At 39.3% G+C, this 19,918-nt stretch overlaps 1 protein-coding gene across 1 annotated transcript in view; it reads right to left on the bottom strand.

The window, feature by feature from the left end:
• usp53 (ubiquitin specific peptidase 53) overlaps positions 1-19,545 on the bottom strand; it is a 31,896-nt gene extending 12,351 nt beyond the window's left edge. Inside the window, exons 1-10 of the mRNA XM_022758827.1 lie at positions 19,212-19,545; positions 10,119-10,810; positions 9,228-9,320; positions 8,897-9,031; positions 7,423-7,533; positions 6,314-6,396; positions 6,028-6,112; positions 5,613-5,759; positions 3,873-4,022; positions 1,272-1,416 (exon numbers count right to left, since the gene is read on the bottom strand). Coding sequence (XP_022614548.1) covers positions 1,272-1,416; positions 3,873-4,022; positions 5,613-5,759; positions 6,028-6,112; positions 6,314-6,396; positions 7,423-7,533; positions 8,897-9,031; positions 9,228-9,320; positions 10,119-10,262 — 1,093 coding nt within the window. The 5' untranslated portion in view covers positions 10,263-10,810; positions 19,212-19,545. The remainder of the gene's footprint in view (positions 1-1,271; positions 1,417-3,872; positions 4,023-5,612; positions 5,760-6,027; positions 6,113-6,313; positions 6,397-7,422; positions 7,534-8,896; positions 9,032-9,227; positions 9,321-10,118; positions 10,811-19,211) is intronic.
• Between the last annotated feature and the right edge of the window lie 373 nt (positions 19,546-19,918).

The following is a 19,918-nucleotide window of genomic DNA, read 5'->3' as shown; positions in this document are numbered from 1 at the left end:
ACGTTAATGCATTTTTAACAAAGAAAGAGCAGACTATATTATTTAAGTTCACTGATAAAAACAAAAATTATAAATAAACAAATACACAGACTGCACCTGAAACTAAGACACAGAATTTAAATAACAAAATCCACACAATGTTCTTCTTGGTTTTTGGAGGATCATCCAGTTTGGTCCAGCGCCCTGTCAGCTCTGATGGGCAGTGTGCGGCTGCCACAGCTTGGACCTGGGGCACGGCCAGCATGGAGAGTTGGAGGAGGATCTTTAAAAGGGATAAAAACCTCCCCAACCAAACAAATCCAGGGATATATAATCCAACCAGTGGAGATGTTCAGCTGTTGTCATCAACAAATTTCCATTACTGCCTGCAAAGGCAACCAATATGATGTGGGATTTTACACGTCCTGTAACATGTTGTGTTTTGTTGTGTTTCTTCGAATTTGAATTCCACTTAAAAAGACTTGAAAATGAAGCAAATTTTTATTTAAACTTAATTGTATGTATAGTAAGGGAGTAAAAGCTCTGCTTAAATAAACCACCAGCATTGCAAGAATTTTGCTTTTAATAAAAACATCATGTCTTTATTAAAATTTCCATCTACACATTTAAGATTACATGTGTTCTTAGTCAAAGTCTTAACTCCAGCTGGGTATATAGAGGAAAATCACACTCTAACTCACCAGCCAAACATTCAACTCAATCTTCAGACTCTAAATTTGTATTACAAGGCATGCCACTCTGAGTTTAAACACCAAAAACGTTTGGCTAAACTTTGATGTTGCATTTAACCAGCTTGTAGTGCCAAAACTTTCTTCATAGTTTTTCTTTTATTCCCTCCACATCCTGCAACTTTGTTACAATTATATCTGCACACCTCAGCCTCATATTAATGGGTGTTTTACAATAAGGCATTATTATCAAATAGCTCACTTGAGATGGGATCATGGTTTGTGAATGCAAAGAAGAACACATAAAGCTCAGCAGAACTAATTGCCAAGATTAATGCATCGAAAAGGAATTGATGTCACCATTCAGTGAAAGGGACACTAACTCAACACCCCATCATACCTGATACAGTATAGATATTTAGTATAGCTCTTTTGCCAACAGAGCTTCTACAGTAGCATAGTAGATATAGTAGATTTTTAAATGCCACCATGATGACCTCTGAGCTACTCCTTTTTAGGGTCCTCATTCCAGTAAAAGTTGGCACAGTCAGAGTGAACAAATACAGACCGATTCTGAAACAACCCTGATGGGATATGTCATACCTTGCACTTGGGACTGGCTGCTGTTTTGTCTTGAGGCATCAGCCGCGGTGATAGCACTCCCGTCAGGGTTGGAGTAAAAGAGGAGGAGAGGCTGGAAATGACCTTTGATACATTTGCTGACCACATCTTTCCACCTGGAGCCGATCTACAGACAAAAAGACAAAAAAAGGCTGATCAATGAGCATGAAAAAAAACAAAAGACAAGATATTTAAGTGAAATAATCTGCCATCTACATGCTTTGTTTGAGATCAGTTGATTTGGAGATATTAAAGAGTGTGTAAAACATTGGATTTTTTGCTAATGGGTCCTATGTTTCAGCAGATCGAGGATGTGTGCATTGTGCAAATCAAGTGGCCACGGTCCAATTTAATTTCAGAAAGCAGATGGATTGTACACATGATGGGAGAATTGTTGTGAGTCCATCTGTTTTCATTTTAAAAAGAGGTATCAAAAAAGTTCTGTTGTGTAACTGTGATCTGATATAAAGCATTTAACTTATTGCAAACTGAACAATTTCCACTAATACCCAGGTCTACTGACATCACCAGAGGGTCACAGCCTGAGTCAATCTTAATCAAACAGAAAATGGTCTGAAAGCTTTTATAAAATTCAACAACTTTATAACAAAAATAACAATATTAAATAACAAAACCTCCCCTTTATTGTGCATAGTCTAATTTGTGAGTGAATATAACTGAGGTTAAATCACACATTCACATTAGTAAAGCTGTATAAGATGCGTGTCTCGCCACAAAGGCACCACAAAGACAGGCTGCTGGCTAACAGATGCTTGTGTGCTCCTTAATTAAGCAAATGACGGGGGAAGAGGGGGCAGGAGACGGTAGGGGGAGGAGAGATAGAAAGATGAGGTAAAGAGGAGCCAAGAGCAAAGCTAAACAAAGGAAAGATAAAGGGAAGAGTGCTGCAGAGGTGAATAAAAAAATAGCAAATGGATTCCAGATGAAGGGATGTTCGCTAGCACAACCTCCATTGTATGCTAAATGTTTTCTCTATGTAAATCACTACAAAAAAACTCAGTTCTTAGTCACCTCCTACTCCTGGCTTGGACCAAAAGGTGTGAACTTGAGGCTATAAATCAACAGCTGTGTTAAGGGCACATGAGGATGTAATGATCTTCGCACCTGAATGGTTTATTGACACAGACTAAATGTATAGCTATGACACAACCTCATAACTACTTAACTAAACTGCTGAAGCCTTTATGTTGCTGTTATTATCCATCATTTAACACTGATGCAAAGGTGTACAGTTATTCTGCCAGCTAAAAGAAAAAATAAACACCTGCCAGCCATCCAATCAAGAATTCTCAATGGCCATGGTATAGGTACAATTACTATTTTCAAGTAACTGTATTTTGTCGTTCTTATTATAGAATTTTTATGCACTGGTAAAGCAGTGATTGGGTTACACTACAGTAGTCATTTAGCAGCTGGGACTTGGGGAGTCACAGAAATGCTGGCAAGTTTCGATCCAGGTATGGACTTGGCAAGCGCTGAGTACTGTAGCTCCTCCATCTCAGTCGGGGGTGGGCGGCTGCACACACAGCACAAGCTGCTGATGGATTGACACAGAGCCAGGCAGCCAGCCGCTGCACCACAGTCCCCATGAAAATTGTCAGAGTGTAAGACAAAAGATATGCTCACATGTGCACACCACACAAATGAATCACGTGTTAAGAAAGGGGGGAGAATGGATGAAAGGATTCACAAACTATATACTGCACACACACATACACAAAACCATGTGCCTGCAAAACACAGACACACAAATAAACCTCTTTCTCACACATAGACAGCACAAACAAACACTTTGACCCTCAACTTCAAACCTTCAACTTTAACCAGTGAAGGAATCTGTAAAAATGTCTTTACTGGTAAAGCTACATGTAACTACTGTTTTGTAATGACAGAATTGCAGTAGAAATAGAGGTGGGGGGTTGGGGGGTTAGCTGACTGTTCACTGCCATAAAGGTTCATCAACCCAGAGGCTCACAAGGGGCAATCGATGTGGCCCTTATTGGGTGAAAAAGAGACTTGGTGATGGAGATAAGAGACTGTGAACATCACTACTCTTTGCTGCTGCTCGTAAAACAAACCATGTTTTATTATAATAAAAATAATAGCACATTTTTATAAAAATGTGCAACATAACAAATTAGACAAAGACTAATGGCCTACTGTCTTTCATTAACTGGATCCTTGTATAAAAAAAATAAGGTAATGCTTTTAGGTGTGTGTTGGAATAGATCTATGTTATCATAATAATTGTGTTGTTGTCTACGCTTATCAATTTTTGATATGATTAACTGATTATTTTTCAAATCTATAAAAAGTCAACAAAATTTCCCAAGTGACATCTTCAGATTGACTTTATTGTCTGATCCCCTGTTCAAAATCCAAATAAATTCAATTCACAATGATATAAAACAAAGAAAAGCAGCAAATCTCCACCTTTAAAGAAGCTGGAACTAGTACATGTTTTGCATTTTTCCTTGGCTTAAAAAATTAATTGATCACATTTTCTGTGTATAAACTGATTTAAGTGACCAGTGATTTCCGCACTAGTGTACATTTTCTCACCTCTTTCACTGTTGCATCGTCAAAGAAGACCCATTTGGAAGATTTGGTGTGGAATGCAAAGGCACAGTAGTGGCGGCTGGAATAGCAGATCATCCCAACGAGCAGCAGCTCTCCCTTTTTGGCATGTTCATCTGTTACCCTGTAGAAGAGCTACACACACACACACACACACACACACACACACACACACACACACACACACATAAATATTTACACCAGTTACTTATCGCATCATCGTAAGTGGGCAGGCAAGTGAGTGATGTTGATAGCTAGTGGAATCAGTTACTCCATCTGTTAACAGATTAAGGTCTGAGGGAATGAACTGACAATCAGTATGAATAAGGGCTGGTTTAAATCAGCACTGTCATAGCGGTACTTCATATCTAGAGTAACAGTACAATGCTCCACAGTATTCTTACTGATGGTCTAAATACTAATATATAGTGGGGTTTTCTAATTTCATTTGTTTCATATCAGCAGGGAAAAAATTAAGTAAAAGGGTCCAGAAGACATGGAGAGAGAGTGGAGAAAGCCTTGGTGAAACGGTCACTTGTTCCCCCCTCTCATGTATCGTGCACAACCAGTTCTCTGTCTCTCCCTTTTGACAGTCTCAACAATAGATTTCAAAGCAAATGTTGGGGGTGGAGGGCTCCCTTTAACACCCAATAAAGTCACATGAAACACTCTCTAATGAATCAAGGCCTTTGTGGCACAGTAATGGGAGGGGTGGGGGGTGGGGGGGTTGTCCTGACAAATTCTTCTGATGGTATGCTTTGGAAATGCACAAGAGGGAGCTGTCAAATGAATGGTCTGGATACTTCGATAAAAGAAGTTATGCAATGTTTGTAGCATATGAGCATGCCCTGATCTGAACTATACTGATTGATTTTTTTTTTGCTTGTGAAGCCCATCCACCAAACACAGTGGACTGATGTGAGCAGGCTACTGAGGAATATTTAGTAATTTGTGTGCCACTGTGAACACCAGAGACAACCTTACCATATGCATGTATAGGGAGATGGGATTTTATGGACAAAAAAGGAGCCCACGTTTTTGCCTACTTATGATCAAGAATGTGTGAATGTAAACAGTACAACAACAGCAGTCTCAAACATATTTTTGTACCCCCTATCTCAGTGCTGTCTGTTCAGCCCACATGTTCCCTCAGACAGGCATGCACACACACACTCAAAACACACAAAACACAGACATGAGGGGAGGGGCTTTTTGACAAGCTGACCAAGGCCAGCAGGGGCTTTTTGATCAGTGGCGCAGGCCAACTGGGTATTGGGCGTTGACTGCTTATGCAACGGCCCCGACTTACAGAGAAATAAATCCCCACTTTATTTCCCACATATGTTCGATTGCACCAAAATAAACTGACCCTAAATGGCAGCTGTGAATGGACTCATTCCAAGAAGATACTGAAAATTTAACCATGCCTGGGAGAGTTATTTGATATTGTGTTAAATAATTAATTACTTAATCTGAAAGGTTCAATGAAATGTTCTGACTGTATGTAATTTTTGTCTTTTTTGTCTCTCTCTTAATTTTCAATCTGACCACCTGAAAAATTAAACAAAAAAATATCCTTGACATTTTATTTTTGTGAAAACATCCCATCACTCTCAACAATCTTCATATTGTAATTCCACACCACAGGTCACAAAATACAAAGGGAGTAATAAAAATAAATATAAAATTGAAACACACATAAATTGTTGAAGAAATGACACTCACTGCAGAGAGACTGAGATGAGGTCCAAGCGAGCGGATAACATCCTCAGTGAGGTCAGACTGGTCAGAGTCCCAGACGAAGCCTATGGTAACTATCTCTGGGGAGTTCATGAGGACCCGTCTGATATTAATCCTCTGGCCACAGTTGCTCTGGAAAAGAAAAACAAAGACACAGAAAAAGATAATAATAATAAAATAGTACCCAAAAGCAACCAGTTCACCCAGTTACGATGTAGACTACAGAACTGGCTAGTCAGTAAAAATTAATATCAAAAATAAAACGCCTGAGATTCAGGGGAGTCCCTGAAGACTGCCCTATGGTTGTCCATCAAATATAACAAACATTTAAAGGAGACAATGGTAGCCATATTTCCGATGAAAGGCTTTTGCAGCAAACTGGTGCACTTTGAAAACTTACTGGACAGTTACGAAGGTCCCCTATCGTACTTGCTGCTTGTAACAGATCCCCGAAAGACTCGTCTCTGCGCTGCAGCGTCTGTTGACTGAGAAAGAAAAGACGAGGCGTGAGAGACAGAGATTAAGGTATGTGGAAAAAAAACTTGTGTGTGTGAAATATCAGCTAAAAAGTTAAACTACTCCCATGAGACAAATATGCAGAAAGACATGTGAAAAGCAAAAACAGAGTGGAGCTGGACAGATGACAAAGGGGAAGCAAAAAAAGTTTCATATTGCCTGTGCCTTACCAGAGTGCGGTGGTAGAGACATAATGCACCAGCTCAGTAAACGGCAGTGGGTCGGAAGTTGCCCCACAGCTATGGCACACAGACTGCACAGGGGAGAGAGATGGAGACCAAGAGGGTGACAAACACAAGAAAAAGTAACAAAAAAGATAAACCGGTGTGAATTCAGCATGCGTAGCCACTGCCAAGGACCAACTGTCAAGCCAACATGTCATTTTCCAAAAGGAGACCAGAAACGTTCACCCTCCTAAATAAACTCTCTTTTATTTGTATAAATCATGGCAAGAGATTAAGACATGCCAGTCTTGCTGCTTCCTTTGCATTATAAACTATGGGTTCTACCGAATCTTTTGAAGTCCCCAACTCAAATGATTGACATTATTGGGCATCCAATTTAATTTCAGAAGTTATCAATCTCCCTCTGACACAGGCAATCCTCATTTAGGCCGACATAATATTTGCTGGATTTGGGTGCCCTGAAGTCGAGGTGGAACAAAATCCACTGACTGTGCCCCTAAGGGATTTAGTCCAAAGGCGTATTATCTGTTTGATTCAGAGATAGAACTGGTTTGGGATAGGGACAGAGTTAGTGATGGGCATCACAGCCACAGCGCAGGGTGGTGTCTGTGTTGTGCTCGAATTTATGTGTACACCATCCGTGATTTATCTGGTACTTCTGCTGCAGCACTGTAGAATCTGACCAGAAACACCCTCCTTATTCCACTGGGGCGACCCAGTATTCAAACATGACGGATTGGATTTCTACTGTCTCAGACAGTGATTCATGTACCTGTCTATGTGTGTGTGTGTGTGTGTGTGTGTGTGTATGTGTATGTATGTGTGCGCGCATGCGTGTGTCACTTAATCCTAAGACTGGCTGGTGTGTGTTCCCATTACTGTAGAGGGTGTGCAAAAACAAACACTGTATGAACTAAAACATCTACAGCAAAAAAAAAAAAGAAAATCATAATTAATGCTTCTTGTAATGAATTATCACATTTAAACAAAACCTTTTTCACAGATTGGTGCAGCAGAAAAAAAAAACAATAACATCTTAAGTAAAATAATATAATTCATGCTTGATGATTCATGCCGTCTGACCCTTTACTGACCTGCTCATAAAGTGACATAGCAAACTTCTGATGCGTGATGCAAGACTTTGAAGTGCAGGCATCTGTCTCCTCAGGCACAATGTGCAGGTGGATCCTCTCTAGTATGTTCTCCTACGACAGAACAGGAGATCCATCAGGTATGGGACAAACATTTCCAACTGGCTTGTTGTAAAGCAACTTCTTTACAAGTACCACAGGCTATCTAATCTATTTACTCCAAGAGAGGTATTTCGAAGAGCAAAACTGCAGTGCAATGGGACACTGCAATTTAAGAGTCATGTTGTAAACCTGACATCAGAAGGAACACATTTAAAGAGCAAGCTATACTCCATTTTAGCTCCCTCCTGTTTCTATGGAGTGCTTCTGAGTTTATAAAATATTAAGGCCGCAGCATAGGCCTGCAAAGGTTACAGGCACAACTTCACAGCCTGTTAATCTGACACTGGCTAACTCCTCACATAAATTCTACTCCAGCATGTTGCTGCCAGTGCATTACATGGTGAATGCTCAAGGGCAAAGATCTGTGTGGGATTAAGAATTAAGATCGTCTATAAAAGATAGTAACTTTGGCACGTAAGCTTTGGTCTTAGAAGTAAAAAGTTGCTGTTGAGTTTTTATATGAGGGGATTTTGCAAAGAAAGAAGGAAACAAGGCACAAACATTGCATTCTTTGCATTTAACTTCATCATGTAGTAGGTTTGTGGGTAATTTCTTATTTTAGAATCAAAGGGACTTAATGCTCACACTTGTGACCCAGTGTTCACATATATTACAGTCCTTTCCACTTTTGCTCCAGAGACATTAGATTCTCTCTTTTGTTTTTCCATTTCTGCATAATTGGACTTCCTAAGTGGGTAAACAATGATTGTGGGATAAAATCGGAATACATCTGTGCTGTCTGTGTATACTGTCAGTAGGCATAGGTTATCAACATCGTGAGAAAAAATGAATTAATTAATGCTGATGGACAAATGAAAACATGGTTGAAAAATGAAGGATAAAAAATGCTGCAGGATCTGTTTTACATTTGTTGGTTGGAGTCGAAATAAAACTGGAACAAAAAAATGAAAATTACACTGCAGTTATGGAAAAACAAGTTCTAGCCGAACAATGCTTTACTGTGCCAAAATAAGCAGAAAAACTAGAACTGATATGTAAAAGTGATGAAGGATGCATGAAATCGACTTTTAAAAAGCACAGAAATTATGTGACATAATATGGTAGCACAAAACGGAGAGGTTCAAACACAACTCTGGCGCTTATATAACCTGTCATGATAATATTTAGCGGCAATGTGGCAGGGGTTGATGGGAGGGGAAGGGAGGGACAGAAGCTCTTTCAGTGACCTCGCCAAACAGTTTGTTACAGTGCATTACTCGAACTGTGTGGCAGGGGAACACACAAACATACACACATCCCTCTCCATACGCTAGTCTCCGTCCCTCAGGACAGCCGGGTTGCTACAGGAACTTACAAAGCACTCTGCGGCATCATCCATGAAGCCCAGCTGGAAGCGCTGCTCGTCCTTAAAGGTCTCTGCCAAGGCGTGACGCAGGTTGTCAGAGGGCAGGGCTCGCTCCCGACTGTGCTGGAACTGGGAGAAAATGCCCTAAAGAAGAGAACAAAAACTTATTTGCACATGGACTATGGGACATTTTGTTTATTAAAAGCATTCGTGTCACCCTCACTGCTCAATACACAGTCTGAATATGTGACCCAGCGATTCACCGCATCCATAAAACAAACAGGAACTACACGGTTACTTCTCAGTGTTAGCTCCTGTTAAATATACTGACTACACCAACCTTTAACGCACAAAAGATGCACGATTCTCCTAAACAGAAGTGTCCAGGTAGCTGCCGCAAGCTGCGTCTGAAAATGTCCAGCTGCCATAGTACCTAAACAAGGGAAAGAGGAGGAGGTTTTTACACTAAAAGTGCAACCCTCACCTTTGTGTTGGAGCATTTCTTACAGACTCAAACAATAAAGCAAAAAAAAGGCACAGGCATGAAAATCAAACAGACATAAGAAGCTCCAAGATTCATCTTTTTAAACCAGTTGCCTTTCAAAAATAATGTTAAGAATAAGCACAGGGCTGTTTCAAGTGGGTATTTATATATGTGAGAAAACTTATGGCATTTGGGTGTCAGGACAACATTTACAAGGAGTGGGATAAGGAGTGGGTGAGAGGAACAATTCTCTCACAGAAACAAAGCCAAAGGCAACAATAATCTTCAACCAGCTCATCGGTTGTCTCACTCTGAGTCACAGTCTCCAAGAGTGACCTCACTGTGTGGCTGACTGCAGTAATGAACTAGCACACCAGCCAGCATCCCACTAGTCAAAAGCAACCTTAATATTCAGTATATTGCTGGGAAGCTCTGACAAATGTAGACAGTGACTAAGCTTTGAAAATTCTAAATAAAAGATGATCATATTTTAGAGGGTGGAACATGTACAGCTGCTGCAGGAAGGGAGCAACAAGTGAATGAATAAAGTTATACAAGCAGCAAAAAAGAGGTTAGGAGCACCTTAGGATTTAATACTATTTAATATGATATTTTTTACAATGGTTACTACTGTTGTGCAGCTTTAAATAATTAATTTTTGCAGAGAAATTGAGTTTTTGTCAAAGATTTGATTTGACTTAAACACAAACTGATATCACCAACAAACAGTCAACAGGACATCCCTACCTGCACAGCACTGTTGAGGAAGCAGCTGTTCTGGCCTGGCTCATTCAGCAATCCTTTGGTGGGGGCAAGAGACAGCATGCTCCCCGGCTGGTACGATTTCCCCAAATTCCCCCCCGGCTTCCTGAAGAACTTGACCCATGCCATTGGACAGCGGGGTCTGCCTTCAGACAGGTGGGATGGTCAGATGACAGGGCAGGTTGGGGCTGGGATCAGATCCCTTGGCCCCTGAAGGAGTGAGTCCCCAACAGTCTGGGGCTACGTAATTCCACGAGCTGCAGCAGCTGTCTTGCTACACATGGGTTTCTAGAGCATTTCTGCAGCTCATATAGAAGTCTCTTTTACTTTATCTGCAATTTAAAAGTCTTTGCAATGCAAAAAAATAAAAAGTTAAATGAGAGCACAAAAAAATTACAATCCAAGTCTTCGTTTTGGGAAGCTTATGATGATCCGCTGTATGATGCTTCTGATGAGATCCACTTTGACCACAGGGGAACACGCCTCGGTCATCCTGTAGTCTTGATGGTTCGGCACAAAGCTTCACAACAACTTCAGAAAAGAAGGTGGACTCCTGTAAGCAAACTTTGCCACATGGTCCTGATGCTAGTGAAGATATTCAGCTGCAGTCAATTGTCCCTTTAAGAGGTTCATCCATAGTAAAGTTTTATCCAGGCTGGACAGCAAACACAGCTGGGCTGTGTTAGAGAAAGAGAGAATTGAGATTAAATGAGATTTTTAGATGGCATTATGGAGCTCATTACAAGTTACTGCTTTTTCTAGTATTTTTAATTGCTCTTTTCAACTCCACAGATAATGACAAAGTGATTTTTTAATAACAGAGAAATATACTGTACATCTGAGGCTACAGCTGCCTTTCTATTCAATATTCCAGGTTAGAGTGGACTTTTTAGACATGTCAACAAAGCTTATACATTAACTTTTACAAACACCCTTTGCACTGGAGGCGTGTCAAACTGGTAAGCCCTAACTTAAGTTGCACATTAACATTCAGACAAATGTATTTCAATTTCCTGAACAACATAGACAATAATAGCCAACAGATACTTTAAAGGAAAAACAAGATCATGTTGAATTAGAGCAGAATTTGCATAAATGTGTTGACTTGTGTACAACTGTCCATTAGGAATACAAAGAGTAGAAAAATACAACACGGCAGTACCACTCAAACAACCGTGAAAACCTATTAAGCGCAGCTTGACTTCATTCAGTTACAATCACTGGTGCTCAGGAGAAATAAACCTCCAACATCACTCGCTGTAAAGATCTACTGTCACTCCTGACAACAGTCTTCCCCAGCTCTCAGTGCTGATAACTGCAGACCACTAAATATTGATTACTCTACCTACAGTGGTATAATCCCTAATTCTTTGTGTCATTGATTAATTACATTTTCCAGTTCATAATTTAATCTTTAATACATGAGACAAAATTACAAATTTCTGCCACAAGTCATCAGGCCCCCAAATCCCCAAATTTTGCCTCATTAGCAGTTAAAAAATAAAAATCAGTTTGTCTATAATAACAGAAAAAACAGCAAATTTTCATACTTGAGAAATTGTAACCAGAAAATATCAGATTTTTTAATGTTTGTTTTTATATCTACACTGCAGTGTTTCCATGTGTTGAATTGATTTTACATAGTTTTAGTGTGGAGTTGTAACTCAGGTTTAAATGCCAAACTGATGTTGTTGATCAGCAATTCATAGCGTGTGAGTTCAAAATTTCTGTGGAAAAATACTGCTTCAAGTTTCTTTCATGTCCGATTTTGTCAGTTTGCCTGGCATTGTCATTCTTTAATTAACAACTACTAGGCTGTCCTGTTTTTTAACATTAGATGAGCAGTGGAGGACATTATAACAAACCATGGAAGATGCAGCTTTAACAACATGGTGAGAAATACCAACAAAATTTGCAGTGAATGTGCACTGTGTGCCTGTGAAAGCAGTGCTGAACACAGACTACTTGGAGAGGTTTGATGGATGAATATGCTTGTGCTGAGTGAGGCAGTGAAAGCTGTGTCTATGTTATTGTATTAGTAAATGCCCCAAGAGGTATATATAGTCATAGCCTGTAATGTTTTGATCTTTACTGTGATTTTCAGAGGATATTCTTTTATGTCATTCTAAATGATAACAAAGCTTGTTGTGTGACTTTACGGAAAACTGAAGTTGTGGCAAAGCAGATGTACTTCAAGCACCTAAAAAGTATAAAAAAGCAACAATGAGCCATAGTTCCTTGTGTGATACGTGATGATTCAGCCTCCTTTAGTCCCTCACACCTAAAAAATAACCTCAAAGACTAAACCTCAAACATTTTGTTATTCAGAGCGAGGACAAAAAAAAATACTGCCCTACTTTTTACAAAGAATGAAAATTCCCTCTTGTAAGTCTCCAGAACCACACAAAGTTTCAGCCAAAACCAGTTGGACCACATTGCCATCCTGGTATTTCAGGAATCCTCAATGGATGATGTTGCAACAATGGAACTTCACAGCAGGTTAATGGTGCAACCTGGTGAAGTTTAATATTTACAGTCATCTTCACATGATTTTACTTCACATGCTAATGTCTCTGCCCCTGTACTGTGCAAGTGGCCTCCATAAGAACAGCATTCCAAGGCAATCACTTAAGCTCAGAGTTGCTCAAGAGCTGCTGTTTTCAGATTAGTTTCAGGGGTGGAGGGGCAAGTGGAAAAGTCTGTACTCCACCTTTAAAGCCCACCTTTACCAATGACATCGCACGCCCTGACATGTTTCATTATAAGCTGTCTCCAAGCACATATGTGAACATCTAGTTTGTTAACATGCAATGAAATGTGGGATGTGTCTTAACATTTCTTTGATAGGAGAAACTGGTAAGTTGAAGTGAGAAGCGTGTATACATTTCTTTAATCAATCATTCTTATTCTTAAGAAGACCTTATTATTTTCTTTTATTCTTAATATTGCAGGGTGTCAATCACTGTAGCACCCCTGTCACTCCAGGTCAAATAAAACTGATTCATTATTACTATTTTTAAAAGATAACACAATAACACCCAGCATGTCTGGGTCACATCTCAGCAAGCATAAACAATACTACACATCCTGACAACCACATTATTCAACATCATTTTGATGGCATGGAGAGTGAAGCCAACGCGTGTTTTGCCATGTGACATTGCTGACAACAGCAAGAGTAAATACTTAAAAAAAAAAAAAAAATTAAAATTAAATCCTTTTGCTAGGTATTTTATTGCATTATGGTGGTCCACTTAAAAAACTGCCAACCTCCCTTATGCAAAACTATCTTTTATCCTGAGTGAAATTGGCACTCACTGACCAAAATTCAGGGACATAATTTTAAAAGATTGTGCTCTTTTGCTTAAGCGCAAAGAGCATCATTTCTCCAAACAAGGAAAAAAATACCAGGTTTCCTTTAAACATGTTTACCCCTATTTAATAATAAAATTACTTTCACTGTCACTTCATTTTCTTCTGTGATACAATGAGCCATTGCTGAAGAGAGCTCAGCAACTATTTCAGCCTCCCCATGTAGTGTTTGCACTGCAGAACACAGAGCACATTTTTAGACACGGACTTGCTGAGTTACAATCCAGAGAGGTTAAAGTGGCACATATTCTACCTAACCTGTTAGCAGAGTTACAGATGAAAGAGTGATCAGTAGAAAAGAATAATGCACAATACCTTCACAGGTGGCTACGTCTGCATGAACATTCTTACTGTATTTCGTATGTCTGATGTCTTGTATTATTGTAATAAAAAGACTTATTCTCAAAAACTTAAAACAGATCCTTCATAATCAATTTCAACTGAATGCAGCCATATGAAATATCTGCTTCTTTGTTTATAAACCTAGGTGGAGAAAATGACTCAACTGGCTGGTCACATTATTGTCCCGAAGCCAAGCTTATGTCATTGCCTAATGCAAGCCAAGATGGTTGTTGACACCCTTCCGCTTTAAGTCTTAGTGGTGAATTACACCATTTTCTTCAGGCTTATTTTCATTTTCTTCATGTTGATCTTTACAAGTTTGTCCATATTTAAGTTGTTTTTTTTTTCATAAAACTCTCTGGCTTCATCTCAATACGTAACTAAAATGAGCTAATTTTGATTCTTTGTTCAACAATGGCCCCACAAAGCAATTCATTTACTCAAGCTCTTTTTAAGTTATCTGGGTTTAATAAACCTAACACTGGTAATCTTGGAAAGCAATTTTCTCAGTTGACCCTGGGGTTTTCCAACTCAGCTATGTTTTCATGCACATGAAAGAAGCTGGGTTCAATCACATGCAACTCTGACAGGTCAAGAGCAGTGCATATGGTATGAGTTGAGATGAAATCACTGATCACTGTGGGGAAATTAAATTGACACTGCAGAAAAAAGTAATATTCAGTGAGGTGAAAGATACATAATCTAAGTACACCAAAAAAAAGCAACACTAGAAATAGCAGAAAAAAGGACAAACTTCAAACACCAAAAGGAACACTATGCAAAGTTTGGAAAAATATTATTTATGCCTTAATTCATGAATTTCCCCTGGGGGAAAAATAAAGTATCTCTCTATCTATCTATCTTAATTTGCAGTTGCTGTTTTACACGTTAAATCACCCTAAGTGGAACACTAATGTAACTATAATAAAGAATATATTTAAAACATTTAACTGTTAGCAGCCAAATTATTTATCCTTTTGGTTCACAAAAGAAACAAGACTTGACAAATATGTGTGACTAAAATGTATAAATAAATTATTAGGAACTAATTTTCAGTGTATAGAAAAAAAAAATCACTTCTCATCAAGGCACAGTGGGAATACTTTGTATATTTACATAATCTCATATCATTAAGGCAATAAAGTCTATTTTCTTTTCGCAAAGTCACCTCATGTTCTCTGTGGCGGCAGAGAAAGAACTGTTGCGCAACAGGCTGCACTGAACCAACAGGAATAACATGAACGAGTGTATTTAATATTCAAATGTATTTCCTATTAATGACTGACTACCTACACTTTGCAAAAAGCCCAGTTTCATAACCAGAGTGGGACATGTGCTGTCCTGCAAATGTTGAATATATTTCTGATTTCCGAGTCCTTTCAGGTTTGTCAAGATGTGAATCTGTGCTCTTTAGCACTTGTTACTTAAATGTGAATGCTATATTTTTGTGCAAAGTGTGTCCCTATTTTATTTTTATTTTTATTTTTTTAACAGATTTGTGAGGAAGTGGGATTTAATTCAAGCCATCCAGAGTTAATTTTGTAAATTTAGCTGGCCAACCATCACACTAATTCTACTTCATGAGACCGACCCTGTGTCTTTACCATTTAATAGCAAAGAACTTCAAACAGACAAAACTACCAACACAACATACGTTCAGTAAACTGAAACTCTTACTTCTACGAGCATAAGTTAATAATACCTTAACTAACAACTTCATATTTGTAACCTACTGACTTAATAACTGTAATTATCAACTTAATAACCATTGATGATGCTGAAATCTTTTTATGTCATTGTCAAACCCCATCTGCCTGTGTAACCTCATAAAACTAGGAGAGAAGACAAATGAACTGTCACATTGCTGTTTGCTATTGTACTGTATTTAACTGCATGTACAAAACAAAACCAACATCATTCTCACTACGTTATGGAAGTCTGTAGCATAGATCTGAGTGGAAGCCCAACAAAAGTAATTTCACTTTTTCTCTCAGGAGCACCAGTACAGGAAGTCAAGCTTTCCTTGGTAAACAAAGGCTTTGTCAGCCTTGTCAAGCAAAGCCCAAGATTGACTTTTTTCCCCTTGTCATAGGGAAAATGCTAAGGCTAGCACCTCAGAGCAATCAGCCAAAGAGTGTGTTGTGCATCAGCAGCTTTGACAAGCTTAGGGAGTCAGTAAGATGTGGACATGTTCGGTGTGAAGGCATGGGGAGTCTGATGCTATAATGTATCTATTAGTGATCTGTTGATGGATAGCCTCATTCTGAATAATTCAATTGATCTCCTTTATATGGTAATGCCAAGAGCAGCTGATGAATCAATCTGTGGGAAATTGAGTCACACTAATTCAATGTATATAAGACGTGAAAATAGAAATACATTGTGGGAACAGCACAAAGAGATAAAGAGTGTATGATACATATAAAAACCCAACATTAAAGTTGACAGTTCTCTCTACATCGTAGGTCTTTAAAATAACCTAAATACATACAGTGGTCACACACAGCCTTTAAATCCATTTTAATCCATCCTCTCCTTGATAAAACACAATGTGCCCCACAGCACAGTACAACTTCCCACCTCTCTACAACTTCTGACATTCTGTGAGTTAAGTCAAGGTGCAGTCTACCTTTTTCTCAATGCAGATCAATATATCTTTCCGTCAAGCTGGTGCATTATCCACCTGGTTAGAGTGTCCCCTCCTGTTCCTCCTCAACTCTGACTCACTGTTGATGAATGGCTTTCCTTACTGGGGATTAGGTTCTGCAGAAACTCCAAACCCGATGAGTAGGAAAGTATTGTGTACCTTTTTTCTATTTTTAGTAAAATGTGATTTTTTTTTCCCCGGGACTTACTCATCGTCTTACATACAACAAGAATTTTTTTAACGATTCAATTTTATCTTTCGAGAAAGAACTTCAGTTATGTTGATGTTGAAAAATCAATGTTTACCCCTTTTAACCCCTACACTTGAGCAGCCCACACAGAGTTTTTATGTAAAACACGAACTTGAACTACAGCCTTGCAACATAATTAAAATGTACTTAAAATTAAAGTACAGTGTTGCTAGAGCAACAAAGAAACACCAATGTTTTGATATCTTTTATGTAAAAACAAATTCAATGAGCAACTGTTTCTTTATTGTATGATTTGTGATCCATTGGCTACATCTGAGAGTTGCCTGGGTGATGTTACGCTAAAGTTTGGGAAAAGGACAAAAAGTATCCTAATGAATGAATGGAATAAAACTTGCTGAAGGTAACAGATTGTGTTTGTTGTTCGAAATTGCAGTTTCAAAGGCTTCACTATTTCTCTTAAAGGTGCATCTGTCTGAATTCTACTTAAGAGCCAAGTTGCCCACCAGTGAACTCAAAACATTCACTGGGACACAGTCACATTTAACAAGTGGACAATTACAGATTTTTTTCATGTCTCGGCTTAGCCTTGGGTAAAAAAAAAAAAAGCTCTCTATTTCTGGTGAAGTCACGCAAATTTCTTAGGAGTCTGACTCATTTGTTAAATGTAGGAACGAAGTCTCACAGCTGACAGTGTCCCACTCATATTTGTAATTCCCCTATTTATGTGTGTTTTTTTTAAATAAAGTGATGAACAAAGTGTCTGACATCAGGAGAAACATTTCTTCTCTGCTGCCGACACCATGTTTTAATTTTCTGTAATTTAGTGCAGTGGCTTTCCCAAATTCTTCTGTCAGACTGTTTATCATAATTAAGTGTTCGGACTGCGCAAACACACAAAAGTCGGGAAATATACAAGAGCCTCATAATATGCAGCCACTGCATGTCGGAAAAGAAGCAACAAAACGTAACCCCGCACTCTAAAGCCTTAAAATAACAGTGAAACTTGACTATAAAATTCCCTATGGACTGCGGACAAGGTTTAAGCCTTCAGGCATCAATGCACCGGTCGTTTCCTGTGTGGGCTTCCTGCTCAAAGGCTTGCCGCTTTCCAGCACACGGCCACCGCATTCAACTCTGTGAAACTGAACAGGTCACCTACACCACACTGAGTCACCTATTATTCCTTAGTGTGTCCAACAGAGGAAGAGGGAGAACAAAAGTACATGTTCCAGGATCCCATACTGAATAGAATCTGACTGAAATATGACATCCTCCTCTCCGCTCTCAAGATTGCTTCCTTAATGTCCTCCCACTTGTCAGGAGCTTGCCAATAAATATCAAGTACAATGATAGCGGCCACAAACTTTTGTTTCCTTTTTTAACTTAATATCTAAGATAATTCATTCAACTTAAAGCAAAATGTTAAGCTGTAAACCTAGGTCTAGCAGGTCTTTTAAACTAGCAAACACTTGATCAAGAAATGGTGCAATAAATAACATTACTTAATAAAACTACACTTATTCCAAGTGCTCTTCTCCACATGCTCACAAACAAAGAGGTGACAGAAGGCCTTTCTGTCATAACTGGTTCTTCAGCATGCTTCCATATTTACATCACCGTCTTGGTCCTTGAGGAAATGTTCCACAGAAGTGAACATAAAGGATGAGTGTGCATGATGTTTATAGGGCCGATGATCTCACTGCTTCATCATCACTGTGCTTATGTGACTGAGGTCTGCTGCTCTGCACTGGTCTTATCACTGGAATGAATTAAAGTGGGAGAAACCAGTTCACAGAGTGCACTGGATGGGGGTCTGCCAATGAGTTTTGAATGAGCTCCTATAAACTTCAGACTGTTTTGTTCAAATATAAAAAAGATGGTGTACAGAAATTACTCAGTAACAAACCATTCAGTCCACACCAACACATAACAGGAAACTTGGCAGTTAGCTTGAACTGTGGTTGTTTATCCTGAGGTGACACAACACTTTGAGAGATATAGGAAAGCTGTTATTTTCACATAATAAAAGTACCTTACAGGCATATTTAAGGGCCAGTAAATATATACTCCAACAGACTAAGGAGATTTCGTGTGAAAATAAAAGCTGAATACGTGAGAAGTGGTCACTTAAGCCTCATTTTCGTCAACCTAGCTTCATATTTCATTATTTGGTGATAAACTAGCTAGACACAGAGCTAGCTGTCAACAACAAAGCGACTACGGACGACCTTCTAAAAGGAAATACCAACTAAAACCTAGACAAAATAATCTGTCAAGATGACAAAACAAGTGTCCTTGTGTTTTAAACATCTTCCACACAACAGTTTGTAACTTAACAAGTGTGCCAACTAACGCTACACGACCGACTAGAGGCAGCTAACGCTAGGCCTACCTGGTTTCCGATTTACCTGTGCTCCAGGTGAAGTTTCCGCCCCACGTAACATAACACACACACACACACTAGGGAAGTTTAAGGAGCTACTAGTGAAAACAAAAAGCCACTCACCTCAGAGAGAACAATAAAACAAAGTGTGGTAATATCCTCCAATGTGGCTAGACCAAGAGTTTAGAACAAGTATTTTGGTGGAGTTTCGGGGGAGGAACTGAGAAGCCGTAGGAGCCGCTGGTTGAAATGTACTTCACTGGAGAGACGCTGGAAACTAAAACACATACCACAAAACAAAGTGTTATGTTTTCGCCGTTGAAACTTCACTCTCTCTGGCTTTTGTGGGGTTTATTTTCTCTCAGAAATTCCACTTCGAAAACAGCAGCAGTCTCCGTCCACTTGCCAATATATTCCGGTTTTCAGAGGCGTGTGCGGCTCTGCTGCAGTCCGCTGATGCGCGGCGGTAGTGAGCAATGGTCGCTCGGTCGACTTCGGCACCTGAAATACTGGATTAGAGATGTTTTCAGAGCTGAGATGTCAAACCCCGCCTCTTCAACACTGTATTTACTGCAGTCTGCCATGCTACTGTACACCGCTGCCACAGCCACAGCGCATACACACACACACACACACACACACACACACACATACACACACACACTGGCGCGGGCGGACACACACTCCAATATTTGCAGAGCGCCAACTCTGCTGGCAGGCTCGTTAATGTTGCTTTATGGTGCAGGGGTTTGCAGTTTGTAGCGCACTACAGTGCACAGTGTTAGTTTACAATTATCCTACTGCAAAACTGCATACTTACTTCAAAATTT

The sequence above is a fragment of the Seriola dumerili genome, unplaced genomic scaffold (assembly GCF_002260705.1).
Source record: "Seriola dumerili isolate Sdu_G_001 unplaced genomic scaffold, Sdu_1.0 BDQW01000309.1, whole genome shotgun sequence".
Taxonomy (NCBI): Eukaryota; Metazoa; Chordata; class Actinopteri; order Carangiformes; family Carangidae; genus Seriola; species Seriola dumerili.
The sequence above is the reverse complement of the archived record's forward strand: the minus strand, read 5'-3'. Positions and strand labels throughout refer to the sequence as shown.